At 39.1% G+C, this 27711-nt stretch overlaps 1 protein-coding gene across 1 annotated transcript in view; it reads left to right on the top strand.

Annotated features, from left to right (window-relative positions):
* CASS4 (Cas scaffold protein family member 4) overlaps positions 1–27711 on the top strand; it is a 63443-nt gene that overhangs the window by 9601 nt on the left and 26131 nt on the right. The window contains exon 2 of the mRNA XM_043980953.1: positions 26678–27115. Within this exon, the coding sequence (XP_043836888.1) occupies positions 26678–27115 (438 nt within the window). The remainder of the gene's footprint in view (positions 1–26677; positions 27116–27711) is intronic.

The raw sequence follows: 27711 nt of genomic DNA, 5'->3' as shown, positions 1-27711 counted from the left end.
ATCAAGTAGGTGACTGTCCCTCTATACTTAGCCCTGTACAGTTCACACTTAGAGTATTTGTAATCTGTTCTGGATACCACATTTTGGGAAGCTCCATGATAAACTAAAGAAAACCCAGAGCTGGACAAACAGGATGGGAAAGGGCCTACTATTCATGTCATAGAAGTATTTGCTGAAGGAACTGGAGGTGTTTAATCTGTAGTAGAGAGTTCAATGGGAATGGGAAAACTGTCTTCAGAAATCTGAAGGGTTATCTAAGGAAGGAGGAATTAGATTTGTTCCAAAGAGCAGAAATAGGAGCAATGGATAGAAATTGAAACCAGAACAATAATGTAAAGGGAAAAAAAAACCTTTCCCATCATTTATTCAAAAGAAGAATGGACTAACTCAAGAGTTCTCCTTTTGGTTTTCTAGTAAAAACTTATAGACAGTTTGTTGGGTATCTTGTAGAGGGGATACTTAGATGGTTTCTAAGGTCTCTGATTCTGTGTAAAGCAGGCACAGTCACCTCCTAGATCCCTCAACAATGTCTTTCTTAATTCATCTTAAGACTACTTAGTTTCTTAGATGACTAATTGAGCTTGTAATTCACTAGAGATTTCAGATCTTTCTCAGATCAAGTGTTGTTGTTTTTCACATCCACTCCCATAAGGAAGTTCTTTCTACGTATATGCAGGCCTTTTCTTAATAACTAGAGTCCTTAACTCAATTCTCAGTGCAGGGGAAGAGTTGGTAGCTTTCTTCTATCTTTTGCATATTAACCATCTGTATACTTAAGAAACAACATAGCAGGGTGTGGTGGTTAGCTGTGATCTCAGAGAGCCTGAGGCTGGCTGATTTCTTGAAAACGGGAGTTCTGAGTTGTACTCACTTAAGCCTATCAGGTGTCTGTTTTGACACCAGTATGGTGATGTTTTGGCATCAGAATGGTGATACGTGGTAGGCTGTGGGGGGCAACCAATAGGTTGCCTGAGGTTGGAAATAGAGCAGATAGAGAAAGGCAAAAATCTTATGCCTATCAATAGTGGGATCAGGCCGGGAGTAGCCCCGTATTTCTAGCCTGGACAAGATGAAAAGACAAAAAGACATCACCAAGAACATTAATGATAGGGACACATGCATTGTCAGTGAGCTGGTCTGACCATTATAGAGAACAATTTGGAACTATACCCAAAGGGCAATAAAACTGTGCATACTCTTTGACTCAACGATGCCACTTCTAGGTCTGTATCCCAAAGAGATAAAAGGAAAAGGAAAAGGACTTAAATGTACAAAAATTTTTATTGTTGCTCTTTTTATGGTGGCAAAGAATTGCAAACTGAGATGATGTCCATCAAGTGACCAAGTTGTGGTCTATGATTGTGATGGAATCCCATTCTGCTATATGAAATGACAAGGAGGTTTCAGAAAAAACTTGAGAAGACCTATATGCATAGTAAAAGGAACAAAACAAGGAGACCATAGTACACAGTAGTAGCAGTATGGTAAAAATAATCAACTGTAAAAGACTTGACTACTCTGATTAATGCAATAATCCCAGGTAATTCCAAAGGAATCATGATGAAAAATGCCATCCAATTCCAGAGAAAGAACTGGTGAATTCTGAAGGCAAATTGAAGTATAATTTTTTTCACTTTATTTTTCTTGCTTTTCATTTGTAACATGGCTAATATGAAAGTGTTTTCATGATTTCACATGTATAATTGATATCATATTCATTGCCTTCTCAATGGGTGGGGAAGGAACTGGAGGGAAGGGGAAAATTAGAACTCAAAAAAATTTTAAAGGAATGTTAAAAATAAATAACTTTTAAAAAAAAAGATAATGATCAAAAAGGAAGTGGGTCCATTATATAACAAGAATGAAAGAAAACAGCTAGATAGCCCAAGTGTAGCATTGGCATACACCTAACATTCAATAAAAAGAGGAAAGTTGATATTGTGCTGGGTAGATCCTTATTTTTATTTACAGAAAGACAGGCAAAAATTGAACAGTATGAGAAGGCTTACAGGGGCAGTTAGGTGGCACAGTGGATAGAGCACTGGCCCTGGATTCAGGAGGACCTAAGTTCAAATCTGGCCTCAGACACTTACTAGCTGTGTGACTCTGGGCAAGTCACTTAACTCCAATTGCCTCACCAAAAAAAAAGAGAAGGCTTGAGAGTTGCAATCTGTACTGGTTAGAGAGCATGCTCGTACTGATGAGAACTGGGAAAATAATTTAGTAACTGAGAATCCATAGGTCTCCTGCTACCTAACTATCATAATCTGAAGAAGCTTCTCAAAATATCTTTATAAACAAGATAGAGAAATGTAGGCTAATTAGAATGTCAGCCCTTTGAGGGAAGAAGCTCCTTCTTTTCTGTCTCTATCACTATTGGGTAATACACAGGCGTTGTCTAATAAATGCTGATTGAGTTGAATTCAATTCATTTGGATAGGCTAAGATGGTGTGAAGGGACTGCAATGATATGCACCAGTAAGTATTCATACTAATGGTACCCTTGATCTTTTGTAATACTGAAGTGAATTTAAGATCCTTATTTCTCTTCTCTAAGCTTAATAATCCAAATATGTTACTATTTTAGACTCCCAGAGTCTTCACACAAAACCAAAACTGAGAAATATTGATAAATGATATTTCGGAGAATAGTGAGCTACATGGTAATAGAATAGGGAAGAAGTTGCTGTAGTAATATGGTAATTTTTGAGTCAAGATGACTAAGGAGGAAATGACAAGAAACTGGAGAGGAAATAACTTAGAAAGGAGGAAGGCAGGAACCCTATTTTAAAAAGCCAGCCCTAAGGGTGATTTAACAACAATAAACCAAACTAACATTTTATTTAGCATTTTTCTCACAGCAGCTCATTTAAAGCCTTACAATACCTTCGGGGCAAGTAGTGCAATTATTCTTATGCCCATTTTATTACAGGAGGAAACTAAGGCTCTGAGACAGTAATTATCTTACTCTAGGTCACACAGTTTGTAGGGATTTGAGGCAGATTTTGAACTCAGGTCTTCTAGATATCACATCCAAGCTTGCTATATCCCTTATGTTACAGAAGGAGCCATAAAATAGGGAAACACATTGTTTTGGTTTTTTGTTTGTTTGGTTTTTTTAGTGAGGCAATTGGGGTTAAGTGACTTGCCCAGGGTCACACAGCTAGTAAGTGTTAAGTGTCTGAGGCTGGATTTGAACTCAGGTACTCCTGACTCCAGGGCCAGTGCTCTATCCACTGCACCACCTAGCTGCCCCGAAACACGTTGTTTTAAAGGCCATTTTCCAAATCAGTAATTTAGGTCATTGTTTGAAGAAAAGGTATTAAGATGCTTTTATATGTGTCCAAAAGTTGTAAAGCCAAAGGATAAATGAGTTTTATATAAATAAGGAAGATTGTCCCATTGCATCATTTCTACTTTATATGCTTTTTGTTTTCTGGACTCTGTTAAGCTTGTTGGGAGCAGGGAGAAGAATAGGAATAAGGTTAAAGATAAAAATAATGAGTTTATAAAGTGCTTTAAAGTTTCAAGGTTTGTAAGGTAGGTGGTATGAATGTTGTCCCCATTTTACCGATGAAGAAACCTTAAACAATAATAATGAATATTTATATAGTTCTTTAAAGTTTGCAAAGATGGGGTATGACATTTTACTCTCATGACAACCCTGTGAGTTAGGTATCTATAGGTATGGTTCTGCCTACTTTGTTGTTCACTCTTTTAAGTCATGGCTGATTCTCTGTGATCCCCTTTGGGGTTTTCTTAACAAAGATACTGGAGTGGTTTGCCATTTCCTTCTCCAGCTTCTTCTATCTTAGAGATGAGGAAACTGAGGCAAATAAGATTAAGTCATAAGCTGGTAAATGTATGAGGCCAGATTTGAACCCAGTTCTTCCTTACTTAAGGCCTGGTGCTCTACCCATTGCACTATCTAGCTGCCTCTCGACAATGAACTGACAATGTTGTTAAAATACAACCAAAAATAGAAAATACACCTTAGTTTCTTCTTCTGTAAAATGGGGGCGGGGGAGGTTGTTTGGTTTTTGTTTATTTGTTTTTTATTTGTGGGTTGCTTTTTCTTTTTGTTTTTTTGGGGCAATGAGGGTTAAGTGACTTGCCCAGGGTCACACAGCTAGTAAGTGTCAAGTATCTGAGGTCACATTTGAACTCAGGTCCTCCTGAATCCAGGGCCAGTGCTTTATCCACTCTGCCACCTAGCTTCCCCCTTCTGTAAAATGAAAAGGTTGGAATGGATAACTTCACAGTTCACTCTAGATCTTTGGTCTTAATTAATTTTAGATAGTTCAGTGATTTTATCCATCTAAGGAACTTCCCATGTAAGAACAATGAAGGCAGGTTCCTACCTTCTCTGCAAGTTAAAGTCTTAGGCAGTTGCCTGGGCCCCTGAGAGGTTAGATAACTTGCACAAGGTCATAGAGTCAGTAATTGTTAGAGGTGGGGCTTGGACCCCGGTCTTCCTGAATCTGAAGTCAGTTCTCTATACCTTATATCAACCTTTCATCCCATGATTCTAATAGCAAGGAAAAATAATACATTTGTAAACTACTCAATTTAAGTTTCAACATCCTATTATTTAAAAGGAAAACCTGGATTATAGTTCTGGCTCAGTATATACAACCTATGTGACCTTACATAAGTCATTTTCCTATTCCTTGGGCCCCAGGTCCTCGAGCTGGAAAATAAGAGAGTTAAACTAGATAATCTCTAATATCTCTTCTCTTCTCACTCTAGCATTTTGTGTTCCAAGATCCCTACTAATTGCTATACTCTATGATCTAAGGTTCCTTCTAGTTCCAATAGTCTTACTCTAGTGGTGATTCAGAGGCCCTATGGGAAAACTCCAATATTTAGGCATCACGGAAAGTGTTTTATTTTCAATGGTTGACTCTTAGAAATTTTCTTTTCTGGTCAAATTCATTTTCCCCAAAATTGCATGACTATGTAGTACCCTCTGTGAGTGCAAGTGTTCCTCTATGGTATGTTCTTTCCACTTGAGTGGTAATGGAGAATTTGAAGCATTCAAAAAAAAAGGAACCTGGACCTAATCCAGAAGGCAGAAACAGTAAATTAAAGCTACATTTGTTCACAATATTCCCCATGAGCCCAGGGATATTTTTAGAGCTTTTATTGTTCTTTACCATCCCCCCATGATGTAGTGGGAAGCATATTAGATTGAGATTTGGGAGACCTGGATTCTTGTCCCAGTTCAGATATTAACTCATTGTTAAACTTTTGCTAAGTTGCTTCTTTTCTCTGGATGTGTTTCCTCATCTAGAAAAATAAGCATAGGTTTGACTGATAAGCTCTTTAAAATACCCTTCAGCTCTAAGATTCTATAAATTTAGGATTACAGCTCAAATTATCATGAGCATCATTTGCATACAGTTGACCAGGAGCCAACCAGAATGTTAGAATTTCTTATGTAACTAGCCCTATTCATTTCCCAATGGCTGTTCATTTCAGACTACATCTCCTGGTATGAACAGCTGTAGAGAGAGCATAGTCCAGGGTGCAACTATTTGAGAGTACACACCAAACTTCACAGAATTCCAGTGCAAAGTATTATAGAAAGATTTCCCCATTCAAATAGAATTCTGCTTGGATTTTCCAGGAGATGGAATAGGCACCCTTATTTTGGAAAAAAGGGGGGGCAGGATGAAGGTCAATGTAAGTAACCAAATTTATTTTCTGATATATTTTCTAGAACATTTTGAATTACCGGGGATGTTGAATTCATAGTTGTAAGTTTCTTTTTTTAGTAATGATGGTTTCCATTACTCAAAATCATCTATAGTTAAGCTGTGCTTTAGTTGAGTTGTCATGTTGTTCAAATGTTTGGTTTGATTATATCACATTTTAAAATATAAGTATCACTAGGGTTTGGAATAGATCTTTACTGGACTGTAAAATAGTTTCAGAGGCTACTTCTGATACTTCCTATCTATGTGGCCACATGGGAAGACACAACCTTACTGAGCCTCAGGTTCCTCATTTGTAAAACAGAGGTAATACTTGTAGCATCTACTTCACAAGGAGATCTGTTTAAGGTGCTTTGCAAAGTTTAAAGAGATAGATAAACATAAATAGTATTTATCATATACACATTCAACTATGCTTTTATAACTTTAAAGTTCTGTTTTCCAAGAGAGGAAACTGAGTCACAAATAAAATAATGTTTTTTTAAAAGCTATCTAACAAGTCTGTATTGGACTCAAAGAGGATACCAGAGTCCTACTTCTCTGTCCTTCATTTGAATTACTTGGCTTTTGAATAACCTTAAGAGTACAATTAAGCTGTATTCTATCCTGAAGGACAGATACAAGAAGTAACTATTTAGCTGTCACCTCATTAAAAAAACAAACAAAAAAACCCCAGGAAAACATTCCAAATATTTCAGTGAATGAAACACAGATTACTGAAACAATTCTGAGTGGTCAGTGCTGTTCTGTCAATATCACAGCCCTCTCAGAGTTTGGCATAAGTTTGCCGTGACAAGGGAAAGGAAAATCATTGTAGAAGTTACATGTTTCTGCCAGTTTCATGAGACAGGAAAAAATCAAAGTAAGCACATTTTGGGAGGAAAATAATTGTCATAAAATATCACATTCTCTCTGATTTTAAGTAACATTCCATCCCTCATTACTAACTGAATTTTACTTTTAAATGTAGGTATTAAAATGGACTTGATATTAATATTGAGATTCTTACTGATCTGATGACTCAGATCCTAGAAAAATTCAAGAGAGGAGGAATTTTTTTTTCCGCAGAAAATTATTCAAAGGGTGAGGAGCAGGAGGGGAGGGGAGAAAGATAGAAAGAGAAGAGACAAAGACAAGAGACAGAGTCAGACACTAAAACACAGATAAGAGATAGTGAATAACAGGGTATGTGTGGGGGTGTTGGAGGTTGAGGAAGAACATAATCTTCAGTCATAGGACATTAGAAACTCAAAAATTGTTGTTTAATCCCTCATTTTACAAATGACTTGCCCAGGGTTTCTCACTGAGCTAGGTAAAGGCAGTCAGGATTCAGGGTCTCCTGATTACCATTGTACTTTGAGAGAGAAGGAAAAAGAAAGGGGGGAAGTTGGGAGGCCAAGAAAGAGAGGAAAAAGTAAGGAAAGGAAGATGAATAAAGAAGGAAAGAGGGAAGTGACACAAAGTGATACAAAGTATTGATAAGAAAGGAAGAAGAGAAGGAAGAAAAATGAGACAGAATGGAATGAGAAAGAAGGAAGAGGCAAAGAGGCATACATGGTCTGGCAGGGTTCCCTTTAGATAGTGTGCCCTTCAATGCTTTTGAGGAGGAACCAGAGAATGGCTGTGCTTCCTTCTTGTAATATGCTTTCCTTATGTCATGCTCACTTGGTACCGCATCTGAACCTCTGAGGATTCCCACCTCTGTTCCTGACATTGGTGCACACAACAAGATGCATTCTGCACAAGGAATTAGTCTAGACATAATCTTGTATGGAGAGTGGAACACAGCTCTACCAACTATTGCTTCAGAAGCCACAGGCCCCTTCTTGGCCTAGATGGATACCTCCCATCCCTGGGATGTTATGAATGTCCCCTGTGGAGACAACAGTCTGTAATTCAGTTAGTATTGACTGAACCAACTACCACAGACCTAATTCTGGGCTAGGTGCTATGGAGGATACTAAAGAAGCAAGCTATGATTCTTCCCTTCAAGGACTTTTTAGTCTAGTTGGGAAACCAAGGCTTACTCACAGAAAGTCAGTAGAGAACCATACAAGAATGTCGTTACTTAAAGGATGCTTGCAAATCTAGATAGGCTCTTTTCAGGATCTTGTAGTCAAACATTTCTAAGTTCATATATCAAGTGGCACATGGCTCATAGAGAGAGAAGGAATCCTAGGGGTCATCCTATCCTACCACCTCACTTTGAAAATGAGGAAATAGAGGCCCAAAGAAATAAAGGAACTTGTCCAAGATCACAGGGTTAAATAGCAAAAACCAAGATTTTAACCCAGGTCCTCCAGTCAGGTAATCAATAAGCATTTATTAAGTGCCTACTATGTGTCAGGCATTGTGCTAAGGACTGGGGATACAAAGAAGGATAAAAAATAATGGTCATAGGGCAGCTAGATGGCACAGTGGATAAAGCACTGACCCTAGATTCAGGAGGACCTGAGTTCAAATCTGACCTCAGACACTTGACACTTACTAGCTATGTGACCCTGGGCAAGTCACTTAACCCTCACTGCCCCACACAAAAAAAAGAAAAAGAAAAATAGTAGTCCCTACATTCAAGGGGCTCACAATCTAATGGGACAGAAGACATGCAAACAAATATTTACAAATAAATAAGTCAATATATGCAAATAAATAGGAAATAATAGAGAGAAGACCTTAGAATTGAGAGGGATCAGGAAAGGCTTCCTGTAGTATAAAAGGTGGAATTTTAGTTGGTCCTTGAAGGAAGCCAGGGGAGTTAGGAGGCTCACCATCCAGCACTCTTTCCATTGATCTTGCCAAGTTTTATTTCCATAAAGTTGAGATTTGCTGAGAAGGTTGTTCTGTGTCTCATAACTCAGGGGGAGTCATGATCATTTTGTGAAGTCTGAGTAGAAAAACATGGAGTAATCATTAAAAGTAATTTGCTTAATTGTTAATTAAATGCATGTTGACCTGGATCCTGAGAATGGCATTTGTTGTTGTTGTTGGGTAGTTTTTCAGTTGTGTCTGACATTTCATGACCCCATTTGGGGTTTTCTGGGCAAAGACATTGGAGTGGTTTGTCATTTTCTTCTCTAGCTCATCTTAAAGATGAGGAAACCAAGGCAAACAGGGATAAATGACTTGTCCAGGGTCATCCAGGGACAGTGCTTTCTCCAAGGTGTCACCTAGCTGCCAGAAAACGGCATGGTATGGTAATTCCCATAGAAGTACCACATTAGCCAATTCTTACAAATACACACACACACACACACACATACACACACACACACACACACACACACACACACACTCCTTCCTGGCTCATATACTTTTTGTATTTAACTAGAATGACCTCTTTTTCTCAGAGACATATAGTAGGGATAATCAATACATTATCAGCATTCTTCATAGCATTATTCTTAGTACTCAGCAAAATTAATAAATTTCCTAACTGGGGTAAGATGCAACACAAATATTGTAGAAATTGGCACTATTATGACCCTATCAGATTGTTGAGAGGAAAGGATTTTTGAAAACCATGGAATACTACATAAATGGGAATTATGGGTTATTTATTGAGGATAATATTAAGTGATCACAGTGCTGTGACACTTGATCCTATCTATTGTTATAAGACTGATGACACTAATGAAGGCTTTAAATAAGAGGTTTTTTAAAAGCTTCAAGCTTTGACAGTATATAAGGAGTCATGATGCAGTTGAAAGTACACCGAATTTAGAATTAGACAGGGACAGGTAGGTGGCACAGTGGATAAAGCAACTGGCCTTGGATTCAGGAGGACCTGAGTTCAAATTCGGCCTCAGACACTTGACACTTACTAGCTGTGTGACCCTGGGCAAGTCACTTAACCCTCATTGCCCCCCAAAAAATAATACTTAATAAAGAAAGAAAGAAAATAAAGAATTAGACAAACCTCTTTTAAATCCAGGCCCTATCACTTGTAACAATTGGAATGACGCCACCTGCTGGAGACTTACTGTAGAAAAGCTCCACCATGAGGAGAAGGCCTCTGAGGGCAAGCTATGCAGTCAAGGTTCTTAGTGTCAGGAAGTGATGTTTGCTCGTGGGTACTGTCTATCAAGGCTACCAGCCAATCAACTTGAGGAGCCTCCCATCTCTGGGAGGAGGACACGAAGTAGGAAGCCGATGCTGGCAAAGGGGTTCTGTCTATTTTTGGTTCCTGACCTTGCCATGGTGGGTTGGATGATAGGGTCTCTTAGAAATAGTTAGATTTTTACCTTTCTCTCTGATCGTAATGCTCTTTAATAAATACTTAAACACTTGAATACTCTTGCTAAAGCTTATAATTTATTGGCGACCCCTCATTAGATTTTTGATGGTATAGCTAGAATTTTAGCCCCTTACACACTTAACTACCTTTGTGACTCTGGGTAATTCACTTCCTCTTCTTGGGCTTTAGTTCCTTTAAGTGTAAAATCAAGGAATTGGACTAGATGATCTAAGGTCTATTCTAACTCTAAATCTAAAAGACAATAGGCCTATAGTAGATCAGACCAAGCAGTGGCAGATTTACCTGTTTGAAAGGGATATAAGCAAATGAGTGAGAGTCTAGAAGGAATCTGGTTTGAGAAGCTTTAGGAAGGCAGTTCAGAGGAAACAGAAGAGAATGAACTGGAAGATACAAGACAAGAGTTCAAGTCTTGGTTTTGCCACTAATAGTTGTTTGACCTTAGAAAGCCCCTTGACACTTTGGGGGCCTCCATTTCCATATTAGTCCTTTCCAGTGCAAAAATTGTGTTTTTTTAATCCTGTCTAATTTTTTTTATCCTGTCTAATTAATAGACTAGTGAGTCATTCCCTCATATTCTATGATCCTGTTTAAAAAAAAAATAGCTTCTCGGGGCAGCTAGGTGGCACAGTGGATAGAGTACCGGCCCTGGATTCAGTTCAAATCTGACCTCAGACCCTTGACACTTACTAGCTGTGTGACCCTGGGCAAGTCACTTAACCTCAATTGCCTCACCAAAAAAATTTTTAAAAATAGCTTCTTGGGGCAGCTAGGTGGCGCAGTGGATAAAGCACTGGCCCTGGATTCAGGAGTACCTGAGTTCAAATCCGACCTCAGACACTTGACACTTACTAGCTATGTGACCCTAGGCAAGTCACTTAACCCCCATTGCCCCGCAAAAAAAAAAAAAAAACAGCTTCTCTGTAGTCTCCATTTTGGGCTCATAAAATATTCTACAGAAGGTTGCCCATCAAAATTCCCCAGAGAAGTGATAGTTCCTCTGGATTTTCCTCCTTCTTCTTCTCTTCCTTTTTTGAGGCATGTGGGTAGGGAGAGTGGAGATGGTGAGAGGATTAAAAAAATTCTTCAGAAACTTTGCTTTTCTGCATATATTGTTATTTGGAAAAGTAAAAAAAAAACAAAACAAAAAACAAAAAAAAACAACCGAACACCAAAAGTCAACTAATGCAAACAACACAAATTTCTGTGCCTTGATCTTTCCAGGCCTCTCTTTATATTTACATAATATAAGTTATTCCCAAGTACATTGACAGGAAGGAAAAATTTAATAAAGACAATCAAAGAGCCCTACACAGCTGCCCTCCTCAGTATCTCCTGGTGCTATAAGCCTATTTCCAGTTCCCTGATAAGAATAAGACAAGTACATTTTTCATTACTCAGGAAGAAACACTTCTTGAAGAATTTCCATGGACTTTAAGGATTACTCTGTCCACATAAACATGACCCATGTTTAACATACATAAAAGGAATTGCAAACTTAAGTGTTCATTACATGTAGTTCACTATTTATGGTATTTTTTGCTTTACAAAGTAATTGGTATAAAATAACCAAATATTTTTATGGCATTTAAAGGAAGTAGGAAAAAACCTATCACCTTCTCTTGAAAGTCATGATGAGTTCTTGGGATTGACAGAACTTCTGAAAAGTTAAAATTCTAAATAGTGATGTCATATCAGAAATACTTCACTACTGAAAAAAGAGCTGTGAGTTCACTAGGGTGGGAACTCTCTCCAGTGAAACAGATTTGAGCTCCGCCTTATTCATACTCATGTCAGGAAAAAGGACTTTGATTAGAACCATGCTATTCTCTCTCATATTAGAACCAAGTAGTCGAAAAGAATTTTGGAGATCATTTAGTCCAGGGGTTCTTATCCCCCCTTTTTGGGGTTCATGATCCCTTATTTATAGAATGTTCTTCCTCCTCATCTCCATCTCCATCAAGATGAAGAAGTTTCCTTCAAGTCCCAGCTAAATCCTACATTCTACCAGGAGTCCTGCCCAGTCCCCAGTCCCCTACCCCAGAATCACCAAGGGTCTGGTAAGGGATATATGGTAAAGACTTTACCATGGCCCAGAATATTGAACAATGACAAAAAAAAAAAGTTTGAGAACCTTTGTTTTAGACAAAGAGGGAAGAAAAAGAAAAGGGAAGACAAAGAATAGGTGAGAAGATTTTTTAAAAAGAGAGAAAAGAGAAGGGAAGGGAAGGGAATGGAAGGGAAGGGAAGGGAAGAGAGGAGAGGAGAGGAGAAGAGGCAGCTAGGTGGCACAGTGGATAGAGCACTGGCTATGGAATTAGGAGGACCTAAGTTCAAATCTAGCTTCAGACACTTACTAGCTATGTGACCCTGGGCAAATCACTTCTCCCCACCCCGAAAAAAAAAAGAGAAAAGAAATGGAAACCAGAGGAGAGAAAGAGGGTTCGATGTACTGAGGAATGATAGAATGTTACCTATCCTTTAAGACCTAGCTCCTCCCTGAAGGTTTCCATGACCACTTTAGCTCAAACCTATTCTCCCTCTTCTGAATTCCTATAGCCCATCTTGTCTGTACCCTTCTTTTTGCACTTATATCCTATCATATTGTTCTCTAATTATTTCACGTGTGAGTTTTACCTATATAAATAGTTTCCTTCTTCAGTGTGACACAGGCATCTCCAAATCCTGGCCTAATGGTCAGGCTTTAGGACTAAAGATGAAACTAGAGACATCAGAGACCCCAACAGAATCCCATCGATCTGCTCACTCGCTAGGGCTAAAATCAAGGGGACTAAGGGCTCAGATTCTCACACCTTCATTTTTACTTTTAGACCTCTCTCCATAGTTGCAATGGACTTGAGTCTTCCAAGTAAGGAAAGGAAAATTGGATCTGTAAGTTGTAAAACTAAAGCACTCCCACTCCTGTAGAGTCATTGTGGGTAACCACAATGGCTAAGGAAATAGACTCAAAGGGGGGAGGGGAATAAAGGTGCTTACCATTCTATTAATAGTGGAGTAATGGAGAAGCCTGAGGTCATAGCTCAGAACAAAAATGAAGTGACAGAAAGCAGCTTTCTAATGTTCTGTTAAGGACCTGAAACATTTGTTCTGGTTCTTTTCCCCCTAGAAGAGGGAGAGGGCCGGCAGAGTGCTTACCCCTTTTCCTCCTTCTTATTTCTGGTCCTCCACAAAATAGCACCATAGAAGAGAGGCACCTGCTGAACAGTCACACTCTGCATATTCCTCAGCTCCTTTGCTTCATCTGCAGAAGAGGATTGAATCACTTCCGTTCTATAGGCCTCAGTTTCATCTCTAGATAAATGGGCAGCTGAGTGCTTCAGGTTCTAAGTTTCAATGATCTTCTATGGTTCTCATATTGGGGGACTTTCCCTATATGTATTTTAATGACTGCTTTACAGCTTCTTAATGCATATCATGTAGAGTCAAGATTACTAGAATTCAGTCAACTTTCCTTTCTCCAGTAGGATCAGAAAAATGGGATGTTCTAGGTAACTCAGAGATACCATCTATATATGGAGTGTCCCAAAAATCTTAGTGCAGCTTAAGATCCCCCCCCCCCCCCGTGGGGGATTGGGGGAGGGGAGAGACACCATCTATTCTCTTTCTGATTTGTTGATTTTTGTTATTGAGTCATTTCAGTCATGTCTTACTCTTCTTGACCCCATTTGGGAATTTCTTGGCAAAAATACTGAAGTGGTTTTCCATTTCCTTCTCCTGCTCATTTTACAGATGAAGAAATGGAGGCAAACAGGATTAAGTGACTTGCCCAAGGTCACACAGCTAATAAGTGTTTGAGGCCACATTTGAACTCAGGAAGATGAGTTTTCCTGATTCCAGTCCCAGTGCTCTATCCACTATGACACATAGCTACCCCTCTTCGTGATTTACCAAACTCTAAAAAATTAAAATACAATAAACGAATTCTGATACTTTAAAAAATATGTACAACTTCTAGCACTTATTCTACTTATAAATCAATTAATTCACTTAGCAATAGTTAATGAGTACAATTATTTACAAGGCATTGTGCTAGGTACTGTGGGAGATTTTAGACAGAATATCTTATAATAAAATAAGTGAGAGACAGCATTGGTGTAAATAAAAAAGTTGGATTTGGAGTCAGAAGGCCTGTGTTCAAATTCTGAACCTGAAACTTACTAACTGTGTGGCTATAAGGAAAGTTACAATGTCTCTTGAGTCTCAGTTTAATCGTCTATAAACAGCCATCATAATACTTAACAGAACTGTTCCTAAGGTTGTTACTAGTGAAACATTCTGTAAGCCTTAAGGTTCTACATAAAATATGAGTTGTTATAATGGAAAAAATGGCATGTATACAAATAACTAAAACATAAGGCATAATCTGATAAAGAGCGACACAAATGAAACAAACCAGGTGTTTGGACTTGGAATTAGGAAGACCTCCTTTGAAATCCTGCTTCAGACACTTATTAGCTGTATAGATACACACACACACACACACACACACACACACACTCCTTATCATAGATATGAATGTATTTATGTGTATATGTGTATGCATATGTGCATACACCTACTTCAAAGCCTTTTCCAAAGAGACCATAAGTACCATTACTGTATTTTAAGGGTCAATGAAATCTTAGGTACTATCCTTCTATTCTGTGTGGAGATTGAGAGTTTAACTGTCACAGGAGAGATTTTTCACTGTGGTGGCTCAAGAGAGGTTGAAGAAAAACAACTAAAAGAACTTATTTCCTGAGAGAATTGAATTTAACCTCTACCTTATGCAGAAACAGGAAGAGAATTATTCGAGACTTTAATTGATATCCTGAAGGAACTGAAGTTTGAGACTTATGTGCCCCAAATTGAGAACTCAGAAATTATAGTAAGAGTTAGAGGTGCTTGGGCTATAATCTATCTCATATCTCATATAGGGTAAATAATAACTTCTTTCTTTCTTTCTTTTACTGTCTGTTATGCTATTAATAAATAATATAATCAGTACCCATGACATTTAGGCCTAGGGAATTAGTTGATTTGATATAGAGATAGACACTGATATTTAATAAATTGTGATGGGGGCCCTGAGTTAATTGATTAATCAATGAGAGAGATGTTGCAGTTTTATTAATGTGGAAATTAAAAAAAACTATTCCTTAATTAATTTAGAATCTAGGATGAGAATGAAGAAGGAAGGTGAGCTAGCAGAAAGTAGAAAGGGTGGTGATATCTCCACTTATGCTACACATAGAATATGCATCTCTAACCTAGGTTCCCTATAGATTTAAGAGTCACACCTAGCAATGAAAGTTACATCCACGGTATCTGATGAGATCACCAAAAAAGAAGAGAGAGGACTAAGCACTGGAAGTACATGTATGGGTAGGAGACAAGACATGCATGATAAGCCTAAAAAGGAGACTGAGAAACTTCGAGAACAATTAGACTCCCTGAAATTATGTCATTCAACAACCATTTATTAAGCACTTATGTGTTTAGAATGTTCAAGGTTCTTACTAAGACCAGAACTGATATAACATCCCTAAGAGTGACTGGGAAAGATTAGTAGGAGAACTAAAGAAAGACATAAGGAGGGAAATGAGAAATGATGATGTAGAACACATACAGAAAATATTACTAAATTTTGAAGGGTCTATAGGTAGACAGGTGTGATAGTTCATTGTTTATGAAACTGATTCAAGCTTAAAGTGATTGGTACGAAACATCACCCTACCAGCCCCTTCTATTATAGATACACTTAGTCCTTGGGGAGAGTGAACTCAGACTTGAAGCACAAAGTTACTGAGGCACATATATAGGAAACGTGTGAGGCCAAGAGGTACCTCTCAACTCCTGGCTTAAAGGAGTCTTTCTCTCCCCTCATAGAGTTACCATTAAATTTACTTCTACATGTGCTTTTACCAAAAGATGTCACTCCATTGCTCAGCTGAGGTCGCTTCTTTCACAAAAGTGATAAATACTATCAGTCATAATTATGCTATCAGAAATGTAGGGGCCTTGCCCTTGGCATGCCCAGATTACCTAACATGGAGTCACCCTGCATCCTGCATTTTCCTACCATGTGGTTGGGTATAGCCTGCTATGATTGCCTGCATAGATGAAATGGGCTGCATCTTTAAAACGCCCATAGCGCAGGTGCCTCAAACTGGAGCAAGAGGGGAGATAACAACCCCTCTTTTATACCAGTTCTGAGAAATGGGCCTGAGGTATCTCTTTGTTTTGTTTCATTTGTCCTCCTTTCAGGAGCAAGTGTAATCCCTTCTAGACAGAGAATTTAAGTCATAATTACCTTCAAAACAGGATTCCAGATGGGATGTTACAGGCCAGCAGGGAAGTCCCAAGAACATTATTCTTGTGGAAAATAAGGAAAAATGTGGGCTAGACAATATGCAGTTAGATGAATTTTGAAATAATTGAATTGGTAAGACCCAAGGAGTAGTCAGTCAGTCAGTCTCTAGTGAAGTTACCAAGGGATCTTATATCAATGACATATCAATGACTTGGATAATAGCAAGCATGGGATACTTATCAAATTTTCAGGTAAGAGCTTATCTGTAGCATAAGCAGGTACACAGAATCACCTGTAAAGTCACTTCTAGCTATGAAATCTAATCCTACATATTTTAGCCATAGCAAAAAGGCAAGAAAAAGAAATTCAATTAATCTACAATGACTAATGGCAAGGCAAATTATTTCTCTTTGTGTTGGATATAGGGGTGTATGGAGTGCTCAGGGAGGACCAGCACCTCTGGTGTGAGAGTTTGCTAAGATCCCTTTCCAGGGCTGCTCATCTACCTTCGGTGTTCACCTTCACCCAACTCTCACCTGTGACTCCAGAAAGCTGTAGCATGTGCAGTGGTCATGCCCCAGTAAAACCATCTCAGCAACTTGGCTAAACCAGGTTGAAAGTAATTGACAGGCCTTAAAGCCCTTGGTAAGGTACCAGGATGTCTACCCCAAGCATTTCTAGCCCCTGACTGGAATAGGTAGATAAGAACCATTTGTTCCAATGGCCACAAAGGCAGCTGAAGCAGGCACTTGAGTTACCCAGACATCAAAAACACCAGGGCCTTCCACTGCATCTAGGCCATTGCCAGTTATCCTGACTTTTGTCTTGCTACTGGACTCTGATGAATCTGGAAGAGAGAATGAGGCTGAGCACTGTGCAACTCTGTCTTACTTAAATCCAATTCACACACAAGTCAAGACATCACCCTCATGAAGTCATTAGTCCTCTCTTTGCCCTAGTTTCTCTATCTGTAAAAATGGGATAATAATACCTAGGTCCTAGGGTTGTGGAGAGGATTAAATGAGATTTGTAAAGTGCTTTGCGAATCTAAAATGTTAGCCGTTAGTTGTTGCTCCTGCTTCTGATGTTGATGTGGTTGTTACAGAAATTCAAAGGAAAGACAGATGAATTATGATTAGTTATCATACAAGCCTTCATAGTGGTGGCATTTGAGCTAAGCTTTGGATGGATGGATAGGATTTCAAGCCAGAGAAGTGATGGGAAGCCATTCCAGATTGTGGTAACAGCATGAGCAAGGACATAAAGGTGGGAAAGGTGCATTCAAAGAATGACAAATAGTTTGGTTTGGCTAGGATGTAAGGGAGTAATGAGAGGCTGGAAAAATAGGGTGATGCAAAAGATCACAAAAACCTAGCTAAAGAGGTTGCATTTAATTCTGTAGGCAATTAGGGGCCACTTCAGGTTTGATTTGGCTTTGTTTTATTTTTTTAAAGAGAGAAATGTCATAGTTAAAGCAGTGCATAGTTTAAGGCAGGATTTGTTTCTCTCTTTCCCCAGGTAAATTAATGAAGTCATGGGTTGTAATCACAGGTAATGAGGTGTGAGTGTGATAACAAGGTATGATCCCTTTACCAAAATGCTAACTTCTTTCTCTGACAAAATGGATCACAGCCCAGGAGGAGCTTTAAATAGCAAAGCTCTGGACACAATTGGCAGTAAGGGCAGTTTTGAATCATTGCCAGGGCTAGCCCTTTGGCTCTCTTCTGTGCAGCCAGGGTTATGTTCTGTCTCTCTAGAAAATGTTGTCTCTGCTTTTTCAACCGTGATTCAAATGACCTTGAACCAACTCTTCATATGGGATGTCTCCTGGATGAGTAGCAAAATGCTAGACACTGTGGTTGATGGGGGTGGAGAAGAGAGAGAAAGTCCCTTCACTGCCATCCCATATCCTGCAGGGTGACATTCTATGGAAGACTCTCTGCTGGGACTGACTCAAACTACCCGACTATCTGTCTGGAGCAGGGCACATCTATTTAGAAGTTCCTGGGGCATGGCTAATTTTAAATCTGCCCATTGTTATTCTACCACCACCACCCCTCCTCTTTCTGATTCAATTAGAGCAAGGAACTCATATTTTTTTAAGGAGCTCATATTTAATAAAGAGATTTTTTTTAAAGGTGTTAACCCATTGTCAGCTGTTAACACCTCATCTATGGTTAAACCTTCTACACAAGGAGTTGGGGAGAAGGAAAGCAAATCTTCCCTCATCTATTTTAGAAAGGTTACTCTGGGAAGGTGGGCAGGATACACTGAAAGGAGAGAAGAATACAGGAAGACTAATTAGGGAAGCTATTATAATATTGTACAGAAGAGATAATGAAGGCCTGAACTATGATGGTTAACATAGAAATAAAAAGATTAAGTGGTGATTCAGTATTGTGTAATTGCTAACTTTCATTTATGTTTCTGTTATTGAAAGTAATGAGTGAACTCACCTTTGCATTGTCTGAAAAGGAAGGAGGGAAGAAAGAGCATTTATTAAGTGCTTACTATATTCCAGGTACTGCACTAAGTACTGGGGATACAAAAGGAGGCAAAAGACAGTTCCTTCCTCCAAGGAACTCACAATCTAATGGAGGAGACAAACAAACAGATATATACAATGCAAGCTATATATGGAATAAGTGGAAAATAATGAACACTGGAAAAACATTAGAATTAAGATGTGTTGGGGAAGGCTTCCTGTAGAAGGTGGAATTTTAGTTGGGACTTAAAGGAAGCCAGTGAGGGCTGCAGTTGGAGTGGAGGGAGAGAATATTCCAGGTATGGAGACAGCCAGAGAAAATGTTGGGAGTATCTTTGTGGAATAGCCAGGAGGCCAGTGTCACTGGATGGAAGATATAAACTGGAGGATATAAAATGTAAAAAGACTGGAAAGGTTGGAGAAGACTAGGTTATGAAGGGTTTTGAGTGCCAAACAGAGCATTTTATGTTTTATCCTAGAGGCAACAGGAAGTCGCTGGAATTTATTGATTGGGGCAGGGGGAGTGGATATCATGATCTGATTACAAAGATTATCTCATTTGATCCTCACAACAACCCTATGGGATAGATGCTATCATGACCCCAATTTTACCATTGAGGAAACTAAGGCAGGCAGTGGTTAAGTGCCTTGCCCAGGGTGAAGCAGCCGGTGTCTGTGTCTGAGGCTAGGTTTAAATTCAAGGTCTTCCCTACTACAGACCCACTGCTCTTTATGCACTAAATCATCTACCTACTTCAATTCTTGATCATTCAAAATGCCATGTTCGAAGGACACCCTTCATGTAATACTGTAATGTGGGTGCTCTTATGTTTGGGCTGATGAAGTCTCTCTCGGATGGTTCTCAGCAAAGAATTTCTGGACAGCCATCTGACTCTGGAGATCAGACAGTTTCAGATCTGTAGAAATTTGAGGCCAGGCATCACATGGGCCACCAATATTTGCCTAAATAACTTCACTAGGACACTATAGACCTGATTTTAAGAAATTAGTTTACCTGGAAGCTGTTGCAGGACCCAGTTGGTCCTTTTAAACCAATGTTTGAAACAGTTTACCCAGTGGTTAACATAGTTCATCCTTCCATTGTTGAATATCCCAATTAGGGCATAATGATTAGTCAGCTGATGGGAGGCTCTGGTCAATCAAGTTTGGGCATTAAGGAATGGTCAATATATGGACTGTATTCCCTTACTGGACAAGTTGAATGTTTAAATGTTACAAGCATCGCAACAATACAATTTGTGGGGTAAATTTTGAGACCCAACTAGTTTACTGGTCCAATATAAGGATTTTGTCATGCCTCACTACACTGTCAGTTCTCAATACCATGAGAATAGCACAATAATATTTTACTAAATATTACTAATAATCATATTTAAATTAATTTAATAAATACTAATAATAACTAACTTTTATTTAGTACTGACTATGGGCCAAGTACTGTGTTAAATGCTGTACAATTATTGCCTCAATTGATCCTCACAACTCTGTGAAGAAGGTGCTATTACAGATGAGGAAACTGAGGCAAACAGAGGTTAAGTGATTTGTCCAGGATCACACAGCTAGGAAGTGTTTAATACTAGATCTGAACTCAGGTCTTCCTAACTCCAATCCTGGCACTCAATCTACTATGATGCCACACATAGAAGTCATGGTCCCTACCCTCAAAGAGCTTACAGTTTTACTAGGGAAACAAACACATGTGAAATGGGGCAAGGATTGCTAAAAACTTTGGGAAACATTCTTTAGGATATTTAGAATCTGAGGTTACTCCCAGTTATTCATGGCTGAATATATTCTACCTATTGACTCTTCCCTTTTTTTATTTGCAATGAGATCGAAAGCCATAATTAGGGCAAGGTGACTGGAGCTTTGCCCTAAGGCAACAACATTTACAGGCTACTAATAGCATTTGTACTTTTTGCAAAAACAACTGAACTTAGCACCTAATTAGCAAGAATATTGAATTAAAATAGGAAGTTAGTAGATGGCATGCTTCCTTCCTCTACTCCCACCTCAATTCTGCCCCAGCTCACTCCTTCCTTCCCCTGCCCCTCGCCCCCACTTCCTGTTCTACTTTTACTTAAAAGGCAGCCAGCATCTCCCACAGGGGCCCATGGTTCTTTCCTACCTTGTTCCTTTCCTCACATCTCAACTAAATTTGTCTTTAAAAGCTTATTCAGGATGGATTTCATGCTATTTTACTCAAGGCTCCAAAATTGCTAGTTATGGCTCTAAAAGGATGTTCCTTTTACACATGGGGGCCAAGCGGAATTGATGCCAGCCTCTTAGGCTGTCCGGTGAAGAAACTTTCTAAGGTTTCTGGATGAGGGGTAGGAGCCAAGCAAAGTATGAATGTCTAAACATAACCCACTCTTTCATACCACAGGAAGATCCCAGCATAACACCTGAGTGATGATGTCATATAAGCAGAAGGAAATTGGAAATTAGGCAGCTCATCTTCCTCCATTGTCCCCTCTTTTTTAGTAACGCAAAATTGTGAAAGAATAAAAAAAAAAACAATTTGGGGGAAGTAACAGAATCTTGGCTGACTATCATTATATATTAGCAAGTACCTTGCCAGGTAGAAGGATAATGGAATCCCCAAATAAGAATAGAATTTTCTGCCAACTGGCCCTTCTGAACATCTATAGTATCGTGGCAACTGCTATCACCAAGTCCCAAATATTAAAGTCCCAGTAGGATTTCTTTTTTGATAGTTTATATATATATATATACACACACACATATATACATGTGTGTATATATCTAACCTATATATAGATTTCATATGATTCTTCTTTGTGTAAAACCTACAGTGTTTAGCATAACGATGAGTAATAATAAGTCAGTTCCTATAGAACTTTCCTCAGAGTAACCTTATCAAGTAGATATTATCCCTGTTTCATAGGTGAGCCTTCTGAGGATTAGAGAAGTTAAGTGACTTGTTTAAGATCACACAGGTAGAGGCAGCTAGGTGGCGCAGTGGATAAGGCACCGGCCCTGAAGTCAGGAGTACCTGCGTTCAAATCCAGCCTCAGACACTTAATACTTACTAGCTGTGTGACCCTGGGAAAGTCACTTACCCCCAATTGCTTCACCAAAAAAAAAAGATCACACAGGTAGTAATCCCAGCTACTGGTGCTTGAACCAAAGTCTTCTAACTCAATGCTCTTTTTTCTGTACCGTGCTATTCCTCAAAGTAGACATTTAATAAACAAGCTATTAACAAATATTATCAAATAGTTTAATGAATATGCAGTTGAGTAATAAATATATTTTCTAATATTGTAATGAACATGTGGTTTAGTAATAAATACATTTAAAATATTTTAATGAATATGGTGCTTATTAAAAATATTTTGAAATATTTTAAAGAATATCTCATTTTGGGTTGTTTGTTTGGTTTGGTCAACTGTACTAAAATTCCACCCTAGAGTAGGATCTTGTTTATAATAAGATTTTTATATAACACTGCTAGAAATGGAAGTATTTTAAAGTCATATATGTCTTAGAATCAAGACTTGAGCTCACATATTCAAGGGTAAGAAATATGTTAATGGAATATACTAATCCTCAAGAGAGGGGAAGAGACTACTGCTGGCTTTCTGTAACAGCTGCCAGCTGTGAATGGGGTGGAAGGACATAAAGAGCTCATTGTTCTGTGGCCATCACCGAGGAAATGGTCATGCCATCCACAACAGACCACTTCTATCATCTGCCACAGTTCACTCCTCCTGATATACTTCAGACCAGCTGTTGCTTTGCAGCAATTGCTCTGGGTAAAGACACAAGGAGTCACATTTCCAGGGCATGTGTTATCTTTTTGCAGATTCTTTGTGGGCTGCAGACTTTCCCTCAGTCCACTTTGAAATGCCTTTCATGGAAAATTTGGTAGTTGGTTTGGGTTTGTGGTTTTCTCTTCTTTTCCCAGTATGTTATGGTGCAGATGTTAAAAACGTTGTTCCCTTTTTAGTTTTCTACCACGTCCCCTGAATTGGCCTAAATGAGCACCCTATTAGACCACAGTTAGCTTCCAGTTATTCAGGAGATGGTGACCCTCTTTGTGGATAATACAAGCCCTTGCTGTCCACCTTTGAGCAAATCACTGCTTAGAGGATAAGAAAACATTAGGAGAAGATCAGAAATCCACAATCATTCCATTTGCTATTGGTCACCATGCTCATTTAAAAAGGAGGGAGATAAGAGACTGAAACAAATGTCTGAACTGAAAGTCTGGGATTACCTAGAGATTTCAAAATTGGATTGTCGGGGGCAGCTAGGTGGCAAAGTGGATAGAGCACCAGCCCTGGAGTCAGGAGTACCTGGGTTCAAATCTGGCCTCAGACACTTAACACTTAATAGCTGTGTGACCCTGGGCAAGTCACTTAACCCCAATTGCCTCACTAAAAAAACAAACAAACAAAAACAAAATTAGATTGTCTAGTATATATTTTATTTCAGTTACCCCTGATTTTTCTGCCTCCCACTACCAAAAGTAATTGAGACATGTATACTTATTAAATATGACTGCCTCATTCACATTTGAACTCAGAGTATGGATTAATGATACAAAACTGCAATTTCAGAAAAAATTACTTTTGGTGTCTTTGGGCACCTCTCTGTGCTTCTTTGGACTCTCCTCATATTCCTAGTAAAAACTTGGGCTCCCTGCTTTGGTGAACTATTTAGACCTACTCTCTGAATACACCCCCCTCTTAAAGCAACTATTGGTACACTGGGTCTTGAGTCAAGAAGAACTCATTTCAAATCTAAACTCAGAAACTTATTAACTGTGTGACTGAGCAAATCATTTAATCTCTGGTTGAATCAATTTCCTCAACTGTTTAAAAAAACACCACACAGGGACGATAATATCACCTACCTCAAAGTTATGATTAGCACAGTGCCTGGTGCATTTTTGTAGTTCAGTCATTTTCAGTTATGTCTAATTCTTCCTGACCCCATTTGAGGTTTTCTTAGCAAAGATACTGGAGTGGTTTGCCACTTCCTTCTCCAGCTCACTTACAGATGAGGCAACTGAGGCAAACAGGGTTAAGTGACTTGCCTAGGGTCACATAGGTAGCAATATATCTGTGGTCAGATTTTAACTCAGGAAGATGATTCTTCCTGTCTCCTGGCCTGGCACTATATCCACTGCACCACCTAGCTTCCTCTACCTCGCACATAGCAACCCATAAATGCTTCTTACCTCTCTTCTCTCACTTCTGCACTGTCCCTTCACAATTTGGTCCAGCCTATTCCTCATGCATTTTTCCAGTCCTCCTCTCCCTGCTACTATTGGTACAGTGCATGCGCGCACGCACGCACGCACGCACGCACACACACACACACACACACACACACACACTGAAATAAACTATTCTGTGACATTAGGAAATAGTCCTGTTTTCTATGTTCCAAGTCAATCAGTTAAAGTAGAGCTATGCTAAAATGTTAATAAATAATAATGGCTCAGTAAGTTATCCTGACCTGCTTACATATAAACATTTATATTGAGGCTCTTAATCTCTTAACCCAAAGAAGTAACTACCCTGAGCCTAACCCTAAACATAGGTTGTTCCTTCTTTTGCCTGTCCATGGGCCTGGCCTGTGCTAATAAATTAGTAGCTAATTAAAGATAGTTTCCCACAAATTTGGGAGGGGGGTGTCCCCTTAAATTATGCACTGATGGAAAGAGCACTGGGTCTAGAGTGGGAGGAGCTGGGTTCAAATCCTACCTCTGACACTTACTATGTGTATGACCTTGGGCAAATCACTTAACCTCCCTGAGATTCTTTCCTCACTAAAAGGCCTCTGAGGCCCCTTTTAACACCAGAGCAATGATTCTTTGACAACTGTGAGGCTATTCTTGGTTGGTTTCTGTTTTTTGCCTAGCCCTGTGCTAATTAATTAATAACTAGATGAAGATAGTCTCCCCCTCTCCCCAATTTGCAGCTTTTATGTTTAACATAAGATACTACAGTACAACAGAAAGGGAATTGGCTCTGAAGTCAGAATTCAAATCCTGACTCTGTCAACTACTACCTGTGTAACCTTTGTGGACTCAATCTCTCTGGGGTTCAGTTTCCTGAAGGGGAAATTCTATGTTAACCCTTGGGTGGTACAATGGATAGAGCACTAGGCCTGGAGTCAGGAAGATCTGAGTTTGAATCTGGCTTCAAATACTTACCATCTCTGTGACCATGGGCAAGTCACTTACCTTCTGTTTATCTCAGTTTCTCCAGCCGCTTAATGGAGATAATTATAGCACCTTAGCTCCTGGGATTGTTGTCACGATCAAAAAAGAAAATAATTGGAAAGCACTTAACCCAATGCCTGGCACATTGTAGGTGTCATGTAAATAACCATTGTTGTTATTATCATTATTATATCTGTAATCATCAGGTCCTGTATTTCAGCATGAAGCATGCAGCTGATCCTTAGGCTTGGAAAAGTCTAGGTGCTTTTACACACTCTAGACCCCTGGAGAAATCAAGGCTTAAATTATGCAGAAACCCTAGAATCTCAGATAGACTTTTTTTGGGGGGGTGGTTCTAGGAAGTAGAGGGTAGGTGGAAATACTCCCACACCGGCAAAAGGGATGTAGTACCACTGATTCTCGCCTTTGTAAAGTTTCATTCCAAGAAATGAGTACAGTAAACTCAATTCAGTATGCCTTCATTAAGTGTCTACTAATGCAAGGCCCTGTGCTGAGCACTGGTGGTATAAAGACAAAAAGGAAAAATGGAAATGAAAAACAATGTCTGCCTTTACGGAGCTTACATTCTTGCTGGAGAGGGGAAAGTTTGAGGGGGTGTTTGGGATGGGAGTCCTAGGGAAAGAAGGGAATAATATCTGAGTAGTTGAAAATGCAATAGAATTTGAAGAAGAGAACACTATTAGGATCTGGGGGAGTCGGAATGTCTTCTTGCAGGCGATGGCATCTGAGCTCAGCTTTGAAAGAAGTTAAGATTTCTGAGATGTAGACCTGAAAAGGGAAGGTAGTCTAGGCACTAAGGATAGCCTGAAACTCTCTTTATGTAGATGGAAATGGCTTGGTATATATGATTATATTCCTTATGAAATTTCAAGGATCTATGATTATACTGGTATTCCCTCCACCAGCTGAGGTCGCTGGGGCAAAAAACCCCAAAAGTCTCATCTCCTGCTTACCAACCTTCTTGGCGATGAACCTCCTCTGAACCTAGAAAGGCTGGTCCTTGGCCGCAGACATACAAATATCATCACCTGGCTTGTACTCAAAGACTTTGCAGCTTCTCAAGACTTTCCAGGGTTTGTACTTCCCAGGTTACCTCCATACTTTAGATGAGACAGTGAAAGAGGACTTTGGTATAATTATGATTGTGTTTATCAGCAATAAACACTAACAATAAAAAGTACATTGTCTACTGGAATTAAAAATGGAGGAAATATGATCATAATGAGATTATTCTTTGTAACGTTTTTCAATAATGAGGGGGTTTTTTGTTTCTTTTTTTGTGGGGCAATGAGGGTTAAGTAACTTGCTCAGGGTCACAAGGCTAGTAAGTGTCAAGTGTCTGAGGCCGGATTTGAACTTAGGACCTCCTGAATCCAGGGCCAGTGCTCTATCCACTGCACCACCTAGCTGCCCCAAAATAATGAGTTTTTAATGAACATTGGATAGGGTCATACAGTACACAATGGAAAGAAATAGTATAAGTCTGGCAGTCAGTGACCTTAGACAAATGTGACCTTAAGCATTTATGCCTTAATTTCTCCCAGTTATAAAATAGAGACCACTTCCTGCCTTATGGAATTGTTACCAAAATAAGAGGAGAGCATATTTGTGAAAATCCTTTAAAAAGCTAAATCAGGTATTATGATTAATTTAATATTTTCTCCCTCAGCAGTGTATCTTGGCAAAAGCATTATATGATAACCATGCTGAATGTGCTGATGAGTTGGCTTTCCGGAGGGGAGACATCCTGACCATTCTAGAAAAGAATGTCCCAGAAAGTGAAGGATGGTGGAAGTGTTCACTTCATGGTCGACAAGGGCTGGCCCCTGCAAATCGTCTCCATGTCCTCACGGATTCTCAAGAGGATGGACTTGCTCTCTCCTCCCAGAATAGCTTGGAAGAATTACCCAGCAGTCCAGAAAAGACTAGCCATGTGCCCTCTGAGCTCAACAGACCTCCTCCACCAGGTGTATATGAACAGATGGTTGGTTGGGTGAAGCTACCCCAGCCTGTAGCTTCTCCCTCTATTGATCAAGTATATGAGCAACCTGCACCATTGACCACAGCAAAAATTTTCACTGAAAAGACTCTAAGTTTTGCTAAACAGGTATGTACCTTGGCACATATCAAGAAATATGCAGTATGGAACTTAAGAAATTACATACAAGAAAATCGGTTGACTGCTATATAACCTTGAATGTGAGTAATTGGTGTTATTCAGTGAATGCTTAGGAAATAATAATCAGCAGAAATATATTTTGCTGGTAGAATTAGTATTATGTGCTTATCTCCATAATTTTCTTGTCTTAGACTAATAAATTCATCTGGTTGTTGTCCAGAAACACTACATACAATCCTTTCCCACTTTGCTCACAATGTTTCTCTTCCTAGTAGAATTGTCTTTCAATGATCTCTCTATTCTTCTGCTTCCAGGTCAAGTTTGTTACATGCCTCATTGTGAATGGGGCAGTCAGAAATGTATCCTGGTTGTCTCAGAATAGTTTTATCATCTCCAGAGTCACCTGTACCAAAATTCTAGACACCAGGAAGGTATCAAGGGTAGTCACAGCATACAAGATATTCAAGGAAGAGGTGGTAAATGCATACACAACACTGTTCCACTGGCCACTTTCCCATGGATAAGCACACTGGGGAAGAAATAGAGGTATACCTATGTCAAGGATATTTTCTAAGGATAACATG

Source organism: Dromiciops gliroides, chromosome 2 (genome assembly GCF_019393635.1).
Source record: "Dromiciops gliroides isolate mDroGli1 chromosome 2, mDroGli1.pri, whole genome shotgun sequence".
Classification (NCBI taxonomy): domain Eukaryota; kingdom Metazoa; phylum Chordata; class Mammalia; order Microbiotheria; family Microbiotheriidae; genus Dromiciops; species Dromiciops gliroides.
Note: the sequence above shows the minus strand (reverse complement) of the source record. Positions and strands in the feature narration are given on the sequence as shown.